The 15,377-nt window shown below is 42.5% G+C and overlaps 1 protein-coding gene across 16 annotated transcripts in view; it reads left to right on the forward strand.

Moving 5' to 3' along the window:
• The window catches only part of AP3B2 (adaptor related protein complex 3 subunit beta 2), a 132,736-nt gene that overhangs the window by 10,276 nt on the left and 107,083 nt on the right, over window positions 1-15,377 (forward strand). For 6 of the 16 annotated variants that reach the window (XM_077471837.1, XM_077471838.1, XM_077471842.1 and 3 more), the window contains exon 1: window positions 11,196-12,265. The exons of 6 other annotated variants lie outside the window; for them this stretch is intronic. In XM_077471837.1, coding sequence (XP_077327963.1) covers window positions 12,048-12,265 — 218 coding nt within the window. In that variant the 5' untranslated portion in view covers window positions 11,196-12,047. Of the gene's footprint in view, window positions 1-11,194; window positions 12,292-15,377 lie in introns of those variants that run through there. 4 more of the 16 variants (XM_077471841.1, XM_077471844.1, XM_077471850.1 and 1 more) reach the window with 3 other exon arrangements.

Consider the following 15,377-nt stretch of genomic DNA (forward strand, 5'->3'; position numbering starts at 1 on the left):
GGAGAAGGGGGCAGCATCACAAGGAACAACCTGTATTACATACATTACATAATCAAACCCAACACGTCATATGTAATAGAATCAATAGAGAATATGGGGCTGTACTGTGTTGGACACAAGTAACCATCAGAGGTGCCTGTGTACTGCAAAAATAAAAAATAATTCCTGTATAAGCACTTCCATGAGCTTTACATAGAAATTATTTTTTTTTTTTTAATTTTATGGAAGTTAAAGGGTAACTCCACTTTCGTAGGAAAAAAAAAATGCAAATAAAGAAAAAATAATAGAGTATACAATTGTGACACAAGTCATATTGTAATTGAATGTTATTAAAAACTACATTTCCTTTTCAATCTTCAACTCTGTAGTTTTTTGAAAATGCAATGCAATATGGCTACCTGGAGTTCTTCTGTACACAGAATCTGTACAGAACGCCCCACAGGAAACGAATTTCCTGCTTGTGTGATTGGCTCACTGATTTCCCAGAAGTCTGCACTAAGATTAATTCATATTTTAGGCATCCCCTGCAAGTCTGCAACAAAAATTACAGTTTTGGTGAAATACTCCCAATAGGAAATCACATTTAAAGGAATGCAGGCCCAGCAGCTATACTCATTAAAGCCCTGCAGGTGCCACAGCTGATTGATAATTATGAAACCACTCCCATTAGATTTATTTTCCCACATGGATACAGATAAACACACATGGATTTCTTCAGAATAACAAAAGTTTGTTAAAATCCTTGTAATGTACATAGATCACCCAGAGGGGAGTGTTTTTTTTCTCAGCAAAAGTGGAGTTACGCTTTAAGCTGTGTACCAAAGTTACATATAAGATAGTGATTATTTCCTTTAACGAAACGCCATAACTCAAACTGTCCACAAGATGGTGCTGTGCTGACATACAGGTTGAAATCCTTGTTCTATGTGTACATTGAACTACTTTTCTTAGATCTGTATTGGGAGCAATAAAATATGTAAACTATCCAACATTCCTTATTGGCCAGTAAAGCTGTCCATAACATTGATTGGCCAGTACTGAAATGCAGGAGGGAGCAGGACCAAATAAAGCTGGCCATATACTAGTAGAATTTTGTTTGAGAATTTTAATTTTAAAAACGTTCATCAAAATATTGTTTTTTGACTGTAGCGACTGGAAAATTGAAAAGAGCAGGACGTTTGACTCGAAGGAATGAAATTCTAATAGTGATTGTGGTTTTTGCTTGGAAAATCTATTCACTCTAAAATCAGATTTTAAAAGCAAACGTTTTTTAAGTACTTTCAAATGGCATTCTTCTTTTCATCAAAAATACGAATGAAAATTTTTGTAGGCATGTTCTTACAAATGTTTGTTCTAAAATCCACTACTGTAGTGTATGGTAGTCCCCTCCCCCCTCCTAACACCTAACCTGTGTGAGCAGCCTGCTCTGGTCACGCGATCCCTGTGTCAGCCAGCGGTGGCTGCAGGGGAGAAGAGGGAGAAACAACTACCATTGAAGCCTATGGGTGACATTGCTGCTCCAGGCTTTACTAACCATTGTCTACCACTCCCTCCTTTCCCCTGCAGCTGCCGCTGACTGACACAGGGAAGCCGGTGTTCTGCCGAGAAAGTTCCCCCACAGCGGATAATGACCTCCCCTGTACTGAGCACGCGCAGCGCTTGCGCAGTACGAACCACAGCACAGTGAGTCAGCTGTACACGGCGCCTGTAACAGGGCCCCTAGTGGGCTCGCGCTTCGGGCACGGCCACGCTGCGCTCAGCATATTAATATTCCAGCTCTATGTCCACTTGAATGGTGGGGCTTGAACCTGGACATAGGGCAGAATATAGTGCTCAGGCGCCGTGTAGAGCTGATGATCAGCTGTTCATCTTTGGAGACTTTCGGCGGCTCCGTAGTCGTTCGTACTGCGCAAGCGCAGCTCCCGCTCAGTACAGGGGGGTCCTTATGCGCCGGGGGAACTTTCTCATCAAGACACCAGATCACATAGGGCTGCAACTAACAAGTATTTTCATAATCAATTAGTTTACATCATGTGATCAGCTGTCATCAGCTGACAGCTGATCACGTGGTAAAGGGCCGTGATCGGCCCTTTAATCCAATCTGTTATCAGCCGAGTATAAAGGACTCGGAGATCACAGAGTGCGCTGCCCTCTCACGCCTCAGTGTCCATGTACGCCCTCCCGGCATTTTACGCCTGCACTGTAGCCATCTTTCGGCTATAGCGCTGGCGCCAATTAGTTACTATTAGGATACTTACCTGTCTAGAGATCCCGCAGTGTCTTCACCTGAGCCAATTTTTTCATTGGCTCTTGGGTGCCACCGCCATTCTTTATTTAAGGGAAACCGATAGTGAACCCTTGTGGCTTCACAACCGGTTCCCTGCTGAGCATGCGCAAAGCCCACTGCACTTTGTGAATGGTCCGGTGGCGGGGAAAGGAGGAGGGGGGCCGAACTTCCTGTCAAAAACAGGTACCCACTCCCCCTGAAAGGTGCCAAATGTGGCACTGGAGGGGGGGGAGGAGGCAGATAAGTGCAACTTCCACTTTTGGGTGAAGCTCCGCTTTAAAGAGGTTGTAAACCTCCATGCAGTATTTGTACCTATAGGTAAGCGTATAATAAGGCATACCTATAGGTACTGTAAATATCTCCTAAACGTGCGCTGTTTAGGAGATATTTACTGTATGCTGCGCTGATGATGTCATCACTGAAGGAACGGCCGCCCGTGCCATTCAGGAGAGAGTGTCGTGACTGGTTAGGCTCTGAGGAAGAAGGTTTAGGTTCGAAATACGTTAGCCAGCAAGGAACCCAACATGGGTTCTATGATCTGGAGAGTAAAGGTCCCAGGACTGTTTCACCACGGGATGGAAGCCCGTTTATGCTTGTGAGTAGTTTTTATATTTTTTATACAAATTTACTTGGGATAATGCACAAGCCTGGTGCGCCCTCTTTTCTTTTATCTTTCTAGTGGAATTAGGACATCCCCGGTCCTAGAGGGCAGCAAGGCAAGGAAACATTCTCCATTATTGGACTAGTCACTATACTCATGCATAGGAGTATTTGTTTGTTTTTCTGCCTAAATATCTACATGTAGTGGTAAATATAAATAACCAGATATATGGTTAGGGAACAAAATATCTAACTCACTTTGAGAATTACAGACAGAAGATGTATATACTATTAGAAGTAGAATCTGGTACATATCATCAGACTCAGAGATCAAACATTTTTATGTAACCAGTTGCTGCCCCTCCACAGTACATTGGCTCGTACAGGCATAACCTTTACGCCGCAGCTTTCTTCTGCGCATGCCCACACCATCTTGTACTGCGTATTTTGAACCCAGAGCCGATTTGTAAGTAATCAAGGATGAATATCTTTTCCCTCCTATAATACCCTTCTCCAGCTCCCCCCCCCTTCCTCTGTCAGTTGGGGCAACAATTATAATAAAATTGGCATTTATACACCTTTTTACAGATAGGTGTCATGCATCCATTCCTGAGGAAGTGGAGCGAATCAGCGAAACACGTCAAGCTATTTGGATGTAGTGATTTTTTTCAATCCACGTCTTTTATTATTCTTTATAGCTCATCTTATGTTTTTTTAGGCTGGATTCACACCTATGCATTTTTTGTGCTTTTTGCATTTTGCAGATTTGCACTACACAATGTGTTAAATAGGAAACCATGGACTGTAGTGCAAATCTGAAAAATGCAAAAAGCACTAAAAATGTATAGGTGTGAATCAGGCCTTAGGCCGCGTACACACGCGGGGACTGTTCGCCCAACTTTGTCCGTCAAACAGTTTCGGCAAACAGTCCGCTCAAAATTAGCATGGACGGACATGGCCACACACGACGGACGAACAGTTTGCTGAAGCCGTGCGCGATGACGTGAACGGCACGTACGACGGGACGAAAAATACGAAGTCCTATACACTGCATTATAACTTTCGGCGTGAAAATCCTTTCTGAGCATGCGCGCAACTTTGTTTGACGAACAAGCCTACACACGAGCGGACTGTTCGCTGAAACAAGGTTTCAGCGGACAGTTTTTCGGAAATTCCGAAAAACCTTGTCCGTCAAACTGTCCGCTGAAACTGTCCGCTGAAAGCCCACACACGAGCGGACTGTCCGCCCAAACACTGTTCAGCGGACAAAGTTGGGCGAACAGTCCGCCCGTGTGTACGCGGCCTTAGAGTAACAATTATATGATATGGAATGCCAATCGGCTCCTATTATTCATCAAATGTATCATGAAAAACATTTGGGTGTATGTACACATTAAGGACTGTGTTATGCTACATGCCATCTACTTATGTGTGTATATGTTATATATATATATGAATTTGTCATGTGCATAAGAATTGCAATGTGTTTTAGTATCTACTTTTTATATCAAATGAATATGTCAATACTTTTGACCATTTGTTACCAACCATGTCTCATGTGCCTCATATAAAGTCCCACTTCTCTTCTTTGTCTTCCGTGCATGCGGAAGGTTGTACTATAATTTGCTGCAGCACAAACCGATCAGCGGGTCCTGGCCAATGATTTATGGCTGCCACCCAGTAATTGGCTGGACGAATGACAGAAGAGAGCCCTATGTTGGTAAACAACATAAGGCTCTGTACAGACATGATGTGCCTCTTTTTTCCCCCTGCAAAGCAGAGAGTTAACCCCCGGATCATAGCTCAGTAAAAGCAGCACACAGTACACCAGTGTCATTAGTACAGTGACAGTGTATATTATTAGCACCGATCAATGTATTAATGTCACTGGTGTTGTCAGTGGCAAATAGTCCACCCCCCCCCCCCCCCCCCCGTGTCAGATTGCTCACTGCACTAGTATAAAAATAAATAAATAACAATTCCGTTATCTATACCATCATTTGTAGATGCTATAACTCTCACGCAAATATATAGACATGCAGCAGAATACATTTTGGCTAAAATTCATAAAGAAATTAGATTTTTTTTTTTTTTTTACATTTATTGGATATGTTTTATAGCAGAGAGTAGAAATGCTAAATTTTGTTTAAATAATTATATACATTTAGTTTGGGTACAACCAGTTAAAGTAGAGCAGTGCTGAATAGTAAAAAATGGCCTGATCTTGAAGGGGGGGGGGGGGAATCTTCCGGAGCTCAAGTGGTTAAAGAAAACAAAATGTAAAAAGACCTAAAATGCCGTTTTGCAGATTTTCAGACAGGACTGTAATAAAATATTATGAATGACAGACTCCCTTGTCATAGGCAGGTAACTTGATACAAGCTACCTGCACTTGCTATCGCTGAAAGAAGAACTGCAGTCTGCTCACATAATTTGTAATAAAAACATCTTTGCTGTTCTGAAGCTTCCCTCCAATCCCTTTGCATATTATTTTATATACTGCGATTCTGTACTTGCCAAATATGTTGCAGAAATCTCCCTCCACTGAGTCAGGTTGCATCCATTTTAACTGTGGGCAGCTGAAGCTGCTGCCTGTTCACTTCCTGGATTTACACAGACACAACTCCAGCTCTGCAGCTCTCACTGGCCCTCTTATGACTCATACCCCCTCCCTTCCTGGAAAACTCTCAGTAGAGCGAGAGAGCTGTGCATGATGTCATAAGCCTAGACTAATGACCAGACAAGAAACAGGAAGTGGGCTGTATAAGGTATTTACTGGCAGAAAAAAATATGTTTTACTATCCAAAGTTAAAACAAGGGCAGAAGATTTTAAAAAATGGAAAGTTGAGAAAATTACTGAAGTTCTGCTTTAAATCTGGTACACACATTCAGTTTTTTTTCTTTCAGAGAGATCAGTGTACTAACTAAGCAGTGTTAGTTCAGCGATTTCTCTCACTGTGCTATTGTGTTCTGGCAGGACGACCATTGGCTGCCAGTGATTGGCATGATTGGATGATTGGATGCTGGTTTTCCAGCATGCCCCTTTAGCAAAACACGGTCCTTAGACTAGCTTCTGCGGTAAGACAGCTGTACACATGGTCCAAATGTCGGTCGGTTGGTGATGCCAAGTTGCACTGTGCATGGCAATAGACGTAAACAGTCTGGCTTGGGACTGAGCCTGCAGGTGTGTCACTCTAGGAATCGGCTTCCTATGGGGGCACACCGAGAAGAAGAGGAGGTTCCGGGTAAGCTGAGCCGCTCAACCCGGACGGAAAATGATCAGTCATTTTGCATCAATCAGCATCACTGAGATATCTTGATCATGAATATGATCCTATTTTAGTAAATCGATTATTTATCAAAGCATGTATGGCCACCATTAACTCTTTTGCTTCCAGGTTTGTATGTCATACGGACCTGACAGAGGGGGGCTTCAAACACAATCCGGCGAGTGCCGCCACCAGGATTGTGTGTGAAACTGACAGGCAGACTCCCGCCTGTCAGGTGAAAGTATTCAGGAGGCAGCAAAAAAGGATGTTTTGCGATGTGATCTGCATTGCAAAACTTTCAGTGGAGCCTAGAGGAGACACGAAGGGTGTTTTAAAGAGAACCTGTCACCTAAAAAAACTTCACATGTGATAAAAAAAAAGGTTTTATTTTTTTGCAAAAAAATAAAGTTACACCCAAGCACATAAAATCCCCCCCCCCCCAAAAAGATAAGCCCCCCCCCCACATATACACACGTAGAAATTTAAACATATCTATCAAGAGCGCCTATGCGTAAAAACATTGCTTGCGATACACATGTTACATATCACCGTGCATGCCAGAGGAAGAGCAATATTTCCCTCCATAACACTAAACTGATAACTATAGGAGTCACCTATAGAAAATATAGGAAACTGAAGTTGGTCGCCATTTCACGGGTGCATGAAAATTTAAGGTTTGACATGTTGGGTATCTATTTACTCTGTGCAACCTCGTCTTTTAGATTTTACCAAAAAATTTGAGTAGTTTATTGCGTTTGTTTGCCTAAAGTTCACTTTATTTTTGTACTGAAATTTTGCATTTCCTAGACCTTTACAGTAATAACATGTGACATAAAAAATTGAAACTACCACTATTTTATTCTCTTCAGTGTCTGCTTTCTTCTTTTTATTCTCTTCAGTGTCTGCTTTCAGAAAATATATAATATTTGGGAGTTTTGTGTAATCTTGAGGCGTAAAATCTTTTTTTAAACGTTTGCGAAAAAGGTTCTGGCAGTGAATGGTTTAAAGTGAAATTTTAAGTGGGATTCAAGCCTAACACTAATCATTCGTAAAACCTTTCCCTCCCCTCCTCCTACCTATCCTGTCTACCCTGTGTAAAAAAAAAGATATGTATTCTTACCTTTTTTTAGTCCAGTCACATGCTCTGGCTCCCCATGAGCTGCGGCTGCAGGGGAGAGGAGTGAGCGCTCACAACGGCTGGGACATGGGAGCCTATGGGTGACGTCAAATTCCCAGCCTTTGTCGGGTGCGGGCCTGTAGGTATTCCCCTGCTGCAGGCTATTTGGAAACCTCTGGAAGCCTGGCCAAAATACTCCTAGGTAGCAATCCCCCCCTCTTGCCTTTCTGCTAAGGATGTGAAAACTGTTGGTGTAATGCTGGAAGTGATCATCCACATACCTCCCAACTTTCATCGATGGGAATGAGGGACACCTATTAGCAAAAGTATGCAGGCATAGGACACACCCCCCTGCCACGCCCTCTTTAACCCCTTCTCACCCACGCTATAGCTGAAAGACGGCTTATAGTGGCGGGAGGGCGTCCATGGACGTCCTCCCATGCTCGCGCTGCAGGCTTATAGTGGCGGGAGGGCGTCCAGGGACCCTCGAAGTCAGGCACAGTTGGGAGCTATGCATCCAAGGTTTTTCATGCCCTAGCAACAAACCAGGACACCAGGATTGCTAACTGGGAGTTTTTCAGCTAGGCTTCCAGGGGGTCCAAATGGCCTACAGGTATGAGTTTAAACTGACAGTGTACAATGACCAGGCAGGGAGGATTCCTCCATTTACCTAATTTGTATAGATCAGGGGTGCCCAAACTTTTTTCAAAGAGGGCCAGATTTGATGAAGTGAACATGCGCCAGGGCCAACCATTTTGACCGACATTCTTTGAACCATTAAAATTCGGTCTGAGTGTGTTTGTTTGAGCACTAATACACTGCCCAACAAGAATACTCTTGTCTTTGTGGCTGTGTGTGAGTAAAGAGATAAACTTGGGTGTATTATTTGGATATACTGTATTTATTGGCATATAACATGCACCTTCACTTTAAGAGGGAAGTTTCAGGACATTTTTTTTTTTTAAATAAAGAACTGCGAAGCAAAATAAGGGTCAGTGCCCATCTGCAGCCTCACAAGTGCCCATATGCAGACCCACCATTGCCATTAACGTAGCCTCAGCATTGCTAGGAATGCATTCACCATAATTGCCAGGAATGCATTCACCATTGCCAGGAATGCATTCACCATTGCCAGGAATGCACCACCATTGCCAGGAATGCACTCACCATTGCCAGGAATGCGCTCACCATTGCCAAGAATGCATCACCATTGCCAGGAACGCAGCACCATTGCCAGGAATGCACTCACGGGTGCCAAAGATTACCTACAGGAGAATCTCCTGTTTACACGGCAGCATCTTTAATAGAATGTCCTGCCTCCTTTGATGGACAGAACAGTTGTCCAATGGCAGTGCCAGAGATGGAGATGGGACTTCTTATTACAGGCTGCCATCTAAACAGGAAATTCTCCTGTGTGTGTACGGCGCTCGTCCCGCCTCCTCCCTGTCCCCTCCAAGGCATATACATCTTTTGTGGCCCAGATGCTGGGAGATCATTGGGGGCTACAAAAGGTATATATGTCCAAATAACCAGGCGGGCCGTTCAAAACCAGAACGCGGGCCACGATTGGCCCTCGGGCCGGACTTTGGACATACCTGGTACAGATGGTGGAATCTGTTTTTTTTTTTTTTTATTCAATTTTGGCCAGCTTTACTGAAAATTTTACTAAACTATTTAAATTGTTTTCACCGTTCTATAATAGCTAATGGGGGGCCCTTGACTGCACAGGCTATTTTCTGGAAAAGGTGACCTCAGCCTTTAAAAATAAAAAGTGTCAAGTAGCCATATGTTTCGTTTCAGTGCCATGGGACCTATATTGTGTACCACCTCCATAGGTGTGCGCACAGGGTGTACCGGGTGTGCCTAATCGCCCCTTGCAGCGCAGATCCGCCCTGCTGCCTGTGCTCTCCCCCCTTGCTCCCCCTGCAGTGTTGCTGGCTCCTGCTGTGGGCACACAGGGAGATGTTTCAGGATGGACAGCTGGGGGGGAGGCCCCTTCCTTTTCTGAATGGTACCGATCACACACTGTGTTCATTCATAACTGGAGCATAGTAAACTGTGTTTGTGAATGAACGGGAAGCCGCTCTGCACAGAGCATTTCCCATTCATTCACTGTTCAGGGCAGCTGAGGCTGCAGAGAGAAAGGGACTGGGGAATTTAGGTCCTCCGTCCTTTTCTCTGTTTCAAAAGTCTCAAAATGAGACATCGGGGGGGGGGGGGGGGGGGTTTGTTTAGATCAGTGATATTTCACCAAAGCCCCCCAATGGGGTTCCTATAATAAATAAATTAATTAATACATTTTAAAAATAAATAAAAAATAAATAAAAAAATAAAATAATTAAAATAAAACATTACTGACACCATCCACTGCTCTACTGACACCGTCCACTGTTTTAGTACATTTTAAGAGGTTCCCGACCAGCGCACGCCGATGTACGTCGGCAGAATGACACGGGCAGGCATATTGGCGTACCGGTACGTCCAATCTTTAATGCCGCCCTGCTGGACGGGACCCCCGTGAGTTGCAGGTCCCGCGGACTCGATCGCCGCGGGCATACCCACGATCGTCTCACGGGGCGGCTGAACTGAGAGATGCCGTTGTAAACAGCATCTCACCATTCTGCCTAGCAAGTAGTGACGCTGATCTCTGCTCCATGTGATTGGAGCAGAGATCAGTGTTCACTAAATGAAAGCCCAGCCCCCCACAGTTAGTAACACGCCCCTAGGAACACTTAACCCCTACACTGCCCCCCACTGGTTAACCCCTTCACTGCCAGTGTCATTTACACAGGAATCAGTGCATTTATATAACAGTGATTGCTATATAAATGACAATGGTCCCAAAATTATTAATAAAAATGTTATAAAACTATCCCCTATTTTGTAAACGCTATAACTTTTGCGCAAACCAATCAATAATCGCTTATTGCATTTTTTTTTTTCCAAAAATATGTAGAAGAATACGTATCGGCCTAAACTGAGGGAAAAAAATGTTTTTTTATATATTTTTGGGGGATATTTATTATAACGGAAAGAAAAAATAATGCGTTTTTTCTTCAAAATTGTCACTCTATTTTTGTTTATAGCGCAAAAAATAAAAACCGCAGGGGTGATCAAATACCACCAAAAGAAAGCTCTATCTGTGGGAAAAAAAGGACTTCAATTTTGTTTGGGAGCCACATCGAATGACCGCGCAATTGTCAGTTAAAGCGACGCAGTGCCGAATCGCAAAAAGTGGTCTGGTCTTTGACCAGCAAAATGGTCCGGGGCTGAAGTGGTTCATGTTTACATCTATTTATATAAGAGTGTATAATATATACAGTGTGTGTGTGTGTATATATATATAAATATATATATATATATATATATATATATATAGTGTGTGTGTGTGTGTATATATATATATATATATATATATATATATATATATATATACACACACACATATATATATATATATATATATATATATATATATATACACACACACACACACACACACACACACACCAGCATGTGTTTGAGCTTTGGGGTGCACACCCTAATGCAATAGGCTGCGCACACCTATGACCACCTCCTAGGGTTTATAGGAAGATGACACTATACATAAGCTGGATAGTTTTACCGCTCCCAGTTGCTCGGGGACCAGCAGTGTGCATCAGAACAGGGAGCTTTCTGTAGTTGTCTTTGCACAATACATTCACCCCCCGCCTCCCCCCTAATAGCACCCTTTAATTTAGCAGCTACTAAAAAATGAATGAAACATTAGCGAAACAGCAGGGCTAGACAGGGGAGGAGATGTGCAGCATGTGGGAGTCGGAGCAGCAGTGGGGTGTGTAGCACATCATCTATTCTAGGCTGAGTCATGTTCTCGGAGATATGCTCCAGAGATGTGTGAGTGTGGGAGGAGTGGGGGAAACTGGAGGAGGAGAATGACCTGCAAACGTGGCTCAGAAAACTGACTGAAACAGGACCAGCTGCTTGAAGGAGAGGAAAAAAAAAAAAAGGGAGAGCGCCTTACTATGTGATGGCTGAACGTCTGACCAAGGCACAGAGCATGTCACCGAGAGAGCGACAGGCTGGGATGATCCAGAAGTGTCCATAGGAGAAGAGCTTCAGGAGTGAGGACAAGAAGCAGGGATGCAATGGATAGAATTACAGCTAGAAAAGCAGAGGTGATAGGTGTGAATGTAATCAGATAGGAGAGCAGTGGACAGGAGGGTGGAGAAGAACCAGAAGGGAGGAGGTCTACAAGTTGACCACCAGTATAAATGGTGGATGTTCTATGCAGAGCATTGCTAGGAAAGAAACTCAGGTAGACATAATAAATACTGTTTCCTATAGGAAGCCCCTTAATATGGTTCTGAAGCCGTATCTGGTCCCTGTTGTAGATGTACCGGCAGAAGATCTATTCTTGAAAAAGTTATGTATGCTTAGTTTTCCATAGCCTATATGCTAGACCTCATGGACCATTGCTGTACTGGACCTTAGAGGAATAATCCTGACCACTGCACACGGGACACGTTTATAGGAACTACCTCAAATGGGAATCATTTCGAAGTAACAGGACTACCATCATTCTTCAGGATTTTTCCGGATCTCTTGGACCACCTCTAAGCCCCAAGGCCACTGTCTGCCGCATACTTCTACTTAATCTGGACTTCCCGTACACGTTCCTGTGATTATATTGGACATTTTTTTCTATTCAGGAGCACACTGTGGACCGTGTCCTGAATACAACCAACTTGGTGCCTCTATTTACACTTTTCCAGCCATGAAGCCTGTACAGAAACTCTTGCAATTACCGGTGACGGCTGTGAATATGGTAAAGAATCACAGAGAGGCAAAAAGCCCTGTGTTGTCCCCAGATGCGGGTGTCCAAACTTTTTATAATGCACTGCAAGCCGATGAGCTAAGACTTCTGAAATCCCAAGTTAGTGAACCCAGCGTGGAAAACAATGGATCCAGCAGCAACCCCAGTCAGCCTGTGCGGTATGGAGCTCCTGCACTACCTGGGTGTATGTAGGATCAGTCTGGGATAACGTTATTCACTTGTAGTTTAAAAAAAAAGACCTGTATGGTTAGCAATGGTAGAGACCATCATTGATACAGCACATTTTATTGTACTCATGTCGTATAGTATAAATATACATTTGTTAGGCATTGCTAAGCATGCTCCATCAAATTGAGGCCTTAAGCCGGCCATACACCAGTAGAACTTCATTTGAACGTTCTTACAGAAATTCTCTTGCTTGTCAGTGCATTTAATTTTCATTGAGCAAACTAATTCATTTGAAAGCTCTTAGAAATTTTGTACATTCCTGCAACTTAAACGAAATCCCAGATTTTTAAACAGGTTTGTTTTGTGCATAGCACATGCTTATTACAATATTACAATGTGTATTTTTTTTTTTTTTATGCATGAAATCCACTTTCAGTTAGAATTTAGTTTGTTCAGGAAAATTTTTCCATCCTGCACCTATCATATTTTCTAGTCACTGCGGTCATCGATCTGACCGTTAGGCTGGGTTCACACCACTGCGAATTGGATGTGGTTTGCCGCATCCAATTCGCAATAGCAGGAGATTTTGGAGATATTGCCGTATATATGTCCGGTTCGATTTGCGTCTTTTGATCAAGTTTCAGGTCCGAATTCAGCTCCAAATTTGGGCTTGTAATCGGACCTGAAATGGTGAACCAGGACGCACCGGATTCCTGCTGTGAGCCGCATGCGGCTCAAATGTGAACCCAGCCTCAGAAAACCAAAGCAATGTTCCGAAAGCAAACATTTTCAAAGTAAATTCTACTGGTGTCTGGCCAGCGTTCCGCTGTATTGCGGTGCGAGCCAGCAGCGTGGGAGGAATGTGCGGTTTTGGCTTCTTGGGATGTAGGTCACAGAAGCTTCTCAGCAGGTGTTCGGTAGCAGAGTGTTTGAACACCTGCTGCACTCTGCACTTCCCATAGGTATGATGTCTTTTATAAAGTGTTCTGATAGTGTCGTATTTCATAATGAGCATTACACATAGGTGCTTGTTAGTTTCATTGCTACAATCATAAAAATGTTCATGTAATAGAACAAACTGTATCTTGCCAGCTAGAAATACGTGTTTTTTTTTTTTCTGGTTAGCATGCTGGTATTTACGGTTCCACAAGTGTAGCCCTGGCTGTAGTCAGAACTTTGTAAGATTGGGTAAATAAATACGCCTAAAGAATTTTTTTTCCAATTCTATTTTTATTTTCAATTGTTATAACGCATTACATACAATTAAACAATATTCAAACATATGTATTAATTACATGCATAATAATCACATTTATTATTTTATTTCCTCTACCCTCCCTCCCCCTCCCTCCCCAGGAGGAAGAAAAAAAAAAAAAAAAAAAAAAGAACACCAACAAAGATGAGGAAAGGGGGATATTGTATATCTAACCTCTCCCCCTCCCCCACTTCTCTCTCCTCCACGGACCCCTCCCTCCCCCCTCCCAGTTCCTTAATCTTTTACCAATTTCCTATGTTGTCTCCATGGAGTCCAAACCAAGAGGCACCTTTCATATGTATCTAATTCTTGTGCTAAGAGTATCTCCATTCTCTCTATATTATCCATTTCTAGAGCCCATTCATTTATCGTAGGCGACTGGATTGATCGCCAGTGCCGCGGTATCACAGTTCTTGCCGCCGTCAACCAGTATCCTAGTAGATTCTTTTTAACATTTTTATATGTTCTTGGTAACATAGAGAGGAGGGTGATTTGTGGTGTATTCGGGATTGCCTCCCCAGTGATTGTTGTAAATAATTGCATAAGCTTTTCCCAAAATCTAAAAATTAGGGGGCATTCCCACCATATGTGGAGCAATGTGCCCTTTTCTCTATGGCACCGCCAACATATATCCGATTTTTCTCGGTATATACGGTGAAGTGTCACTGGGCTCCAGTACCATCTTGAGAGCAGTTTGTAATTCGTCTCTTGTGCTTTAATCGACGATGATAGACAGTGAGAAAAATTAAATGCCTTCTCCCATTCCCCAACCTCAATTTGAGCGTTGATCTCATTAACCCATTTACTTATGTATTCTGGGGGCTCCGGGTGATTTTTAATAATAAACATCTTATACAGTACTGATATAACATGATTTGGTTTTTGATCTTGTGTCAGGATAGTTTCAAGTTGTGTCAAATCTCTACCCAGAGATTTACTTGATCGTATTGTACACCAAAATGACCGCAACTGCCAAAACTCCAACATTTGCATAGGTGTTGGTCGCTGAGTAGGGAATAAATTTAATAAAGACGGAATAGTCCCCTGACATAAAATATTACTCAGTCTATAATGGGATTCCCTATTCCATATAAGAAAACTTGTCCTATTTAATGCCGGTGGAAATAAAGGGTTGCCAAATAGAGATGTCATAGGTCCTACATAAGAAGAAAGTTCCAATTTTATAGCTGTTTTGCCCCATACATTCAACACATGAGATGTGAGAGAAGGCATAGATTCTAACAGCTCACGATTTAAATTGCTATCAGACAAGTCTAACCATGGCAATGCCTTTAGATCCAATTGATTCAACCCTTGTTCTATTTTTACCCATTGTTTGGTTTCCAAACAATAAAACCAGTCCACCAGTCTAGTCAGAACAGCCGAAGCATAGTAGTAGTATAGATCAGGTGCACCCGCACCTCCTTTCGTTTTTGGTAATGATAATAATTTCTTTTGTAATCTTGGTTTTTTATGTCCCCAAATAAATTTTGTAAAAGCCGATTGTAAAGTGGAAAAAAAAGATCTGGGGACACCAATTGGGATAGTTTGAAAAAAATACAAAAACCGCGGTATTATATCCATTTTTAATATATTAATTCTCCCAAACCATGAATATTGCTTAACATCATATTTTTTTAGATCTTGTAGGGTACGTTGCAGGAGAGGAACATAGTTCATTGAGTATAAATGGTTTGAGTCTGGGGTGATTTTAACACCTAAATATTTTACAGCTGTAGAGCAAATCCTAAACTTAAAATTAGCTCTCAACATTTTAACCTGTTCGGGTATGAGCGACACATTAAGGATTTCTGATTTTGATATATTTACTTTGAAATTACTCAGTT

This window comes from Lithobates pipiens, unplaced genomic scaffold (assembly GCF_037356315.1).
Source record: "Lithobates pipiens isolate NorthernLeopardFrog02 unplaced genomic scaffold, aLitPip1_a1.2 Scaffold_8, whole genome shotgun sequence".
Lineage (NCBI taxonomy): Eukaryota > Metazoa > Chordata > Amphibia > Anura > Ranidae > Lithobates > Lithobates pipiens.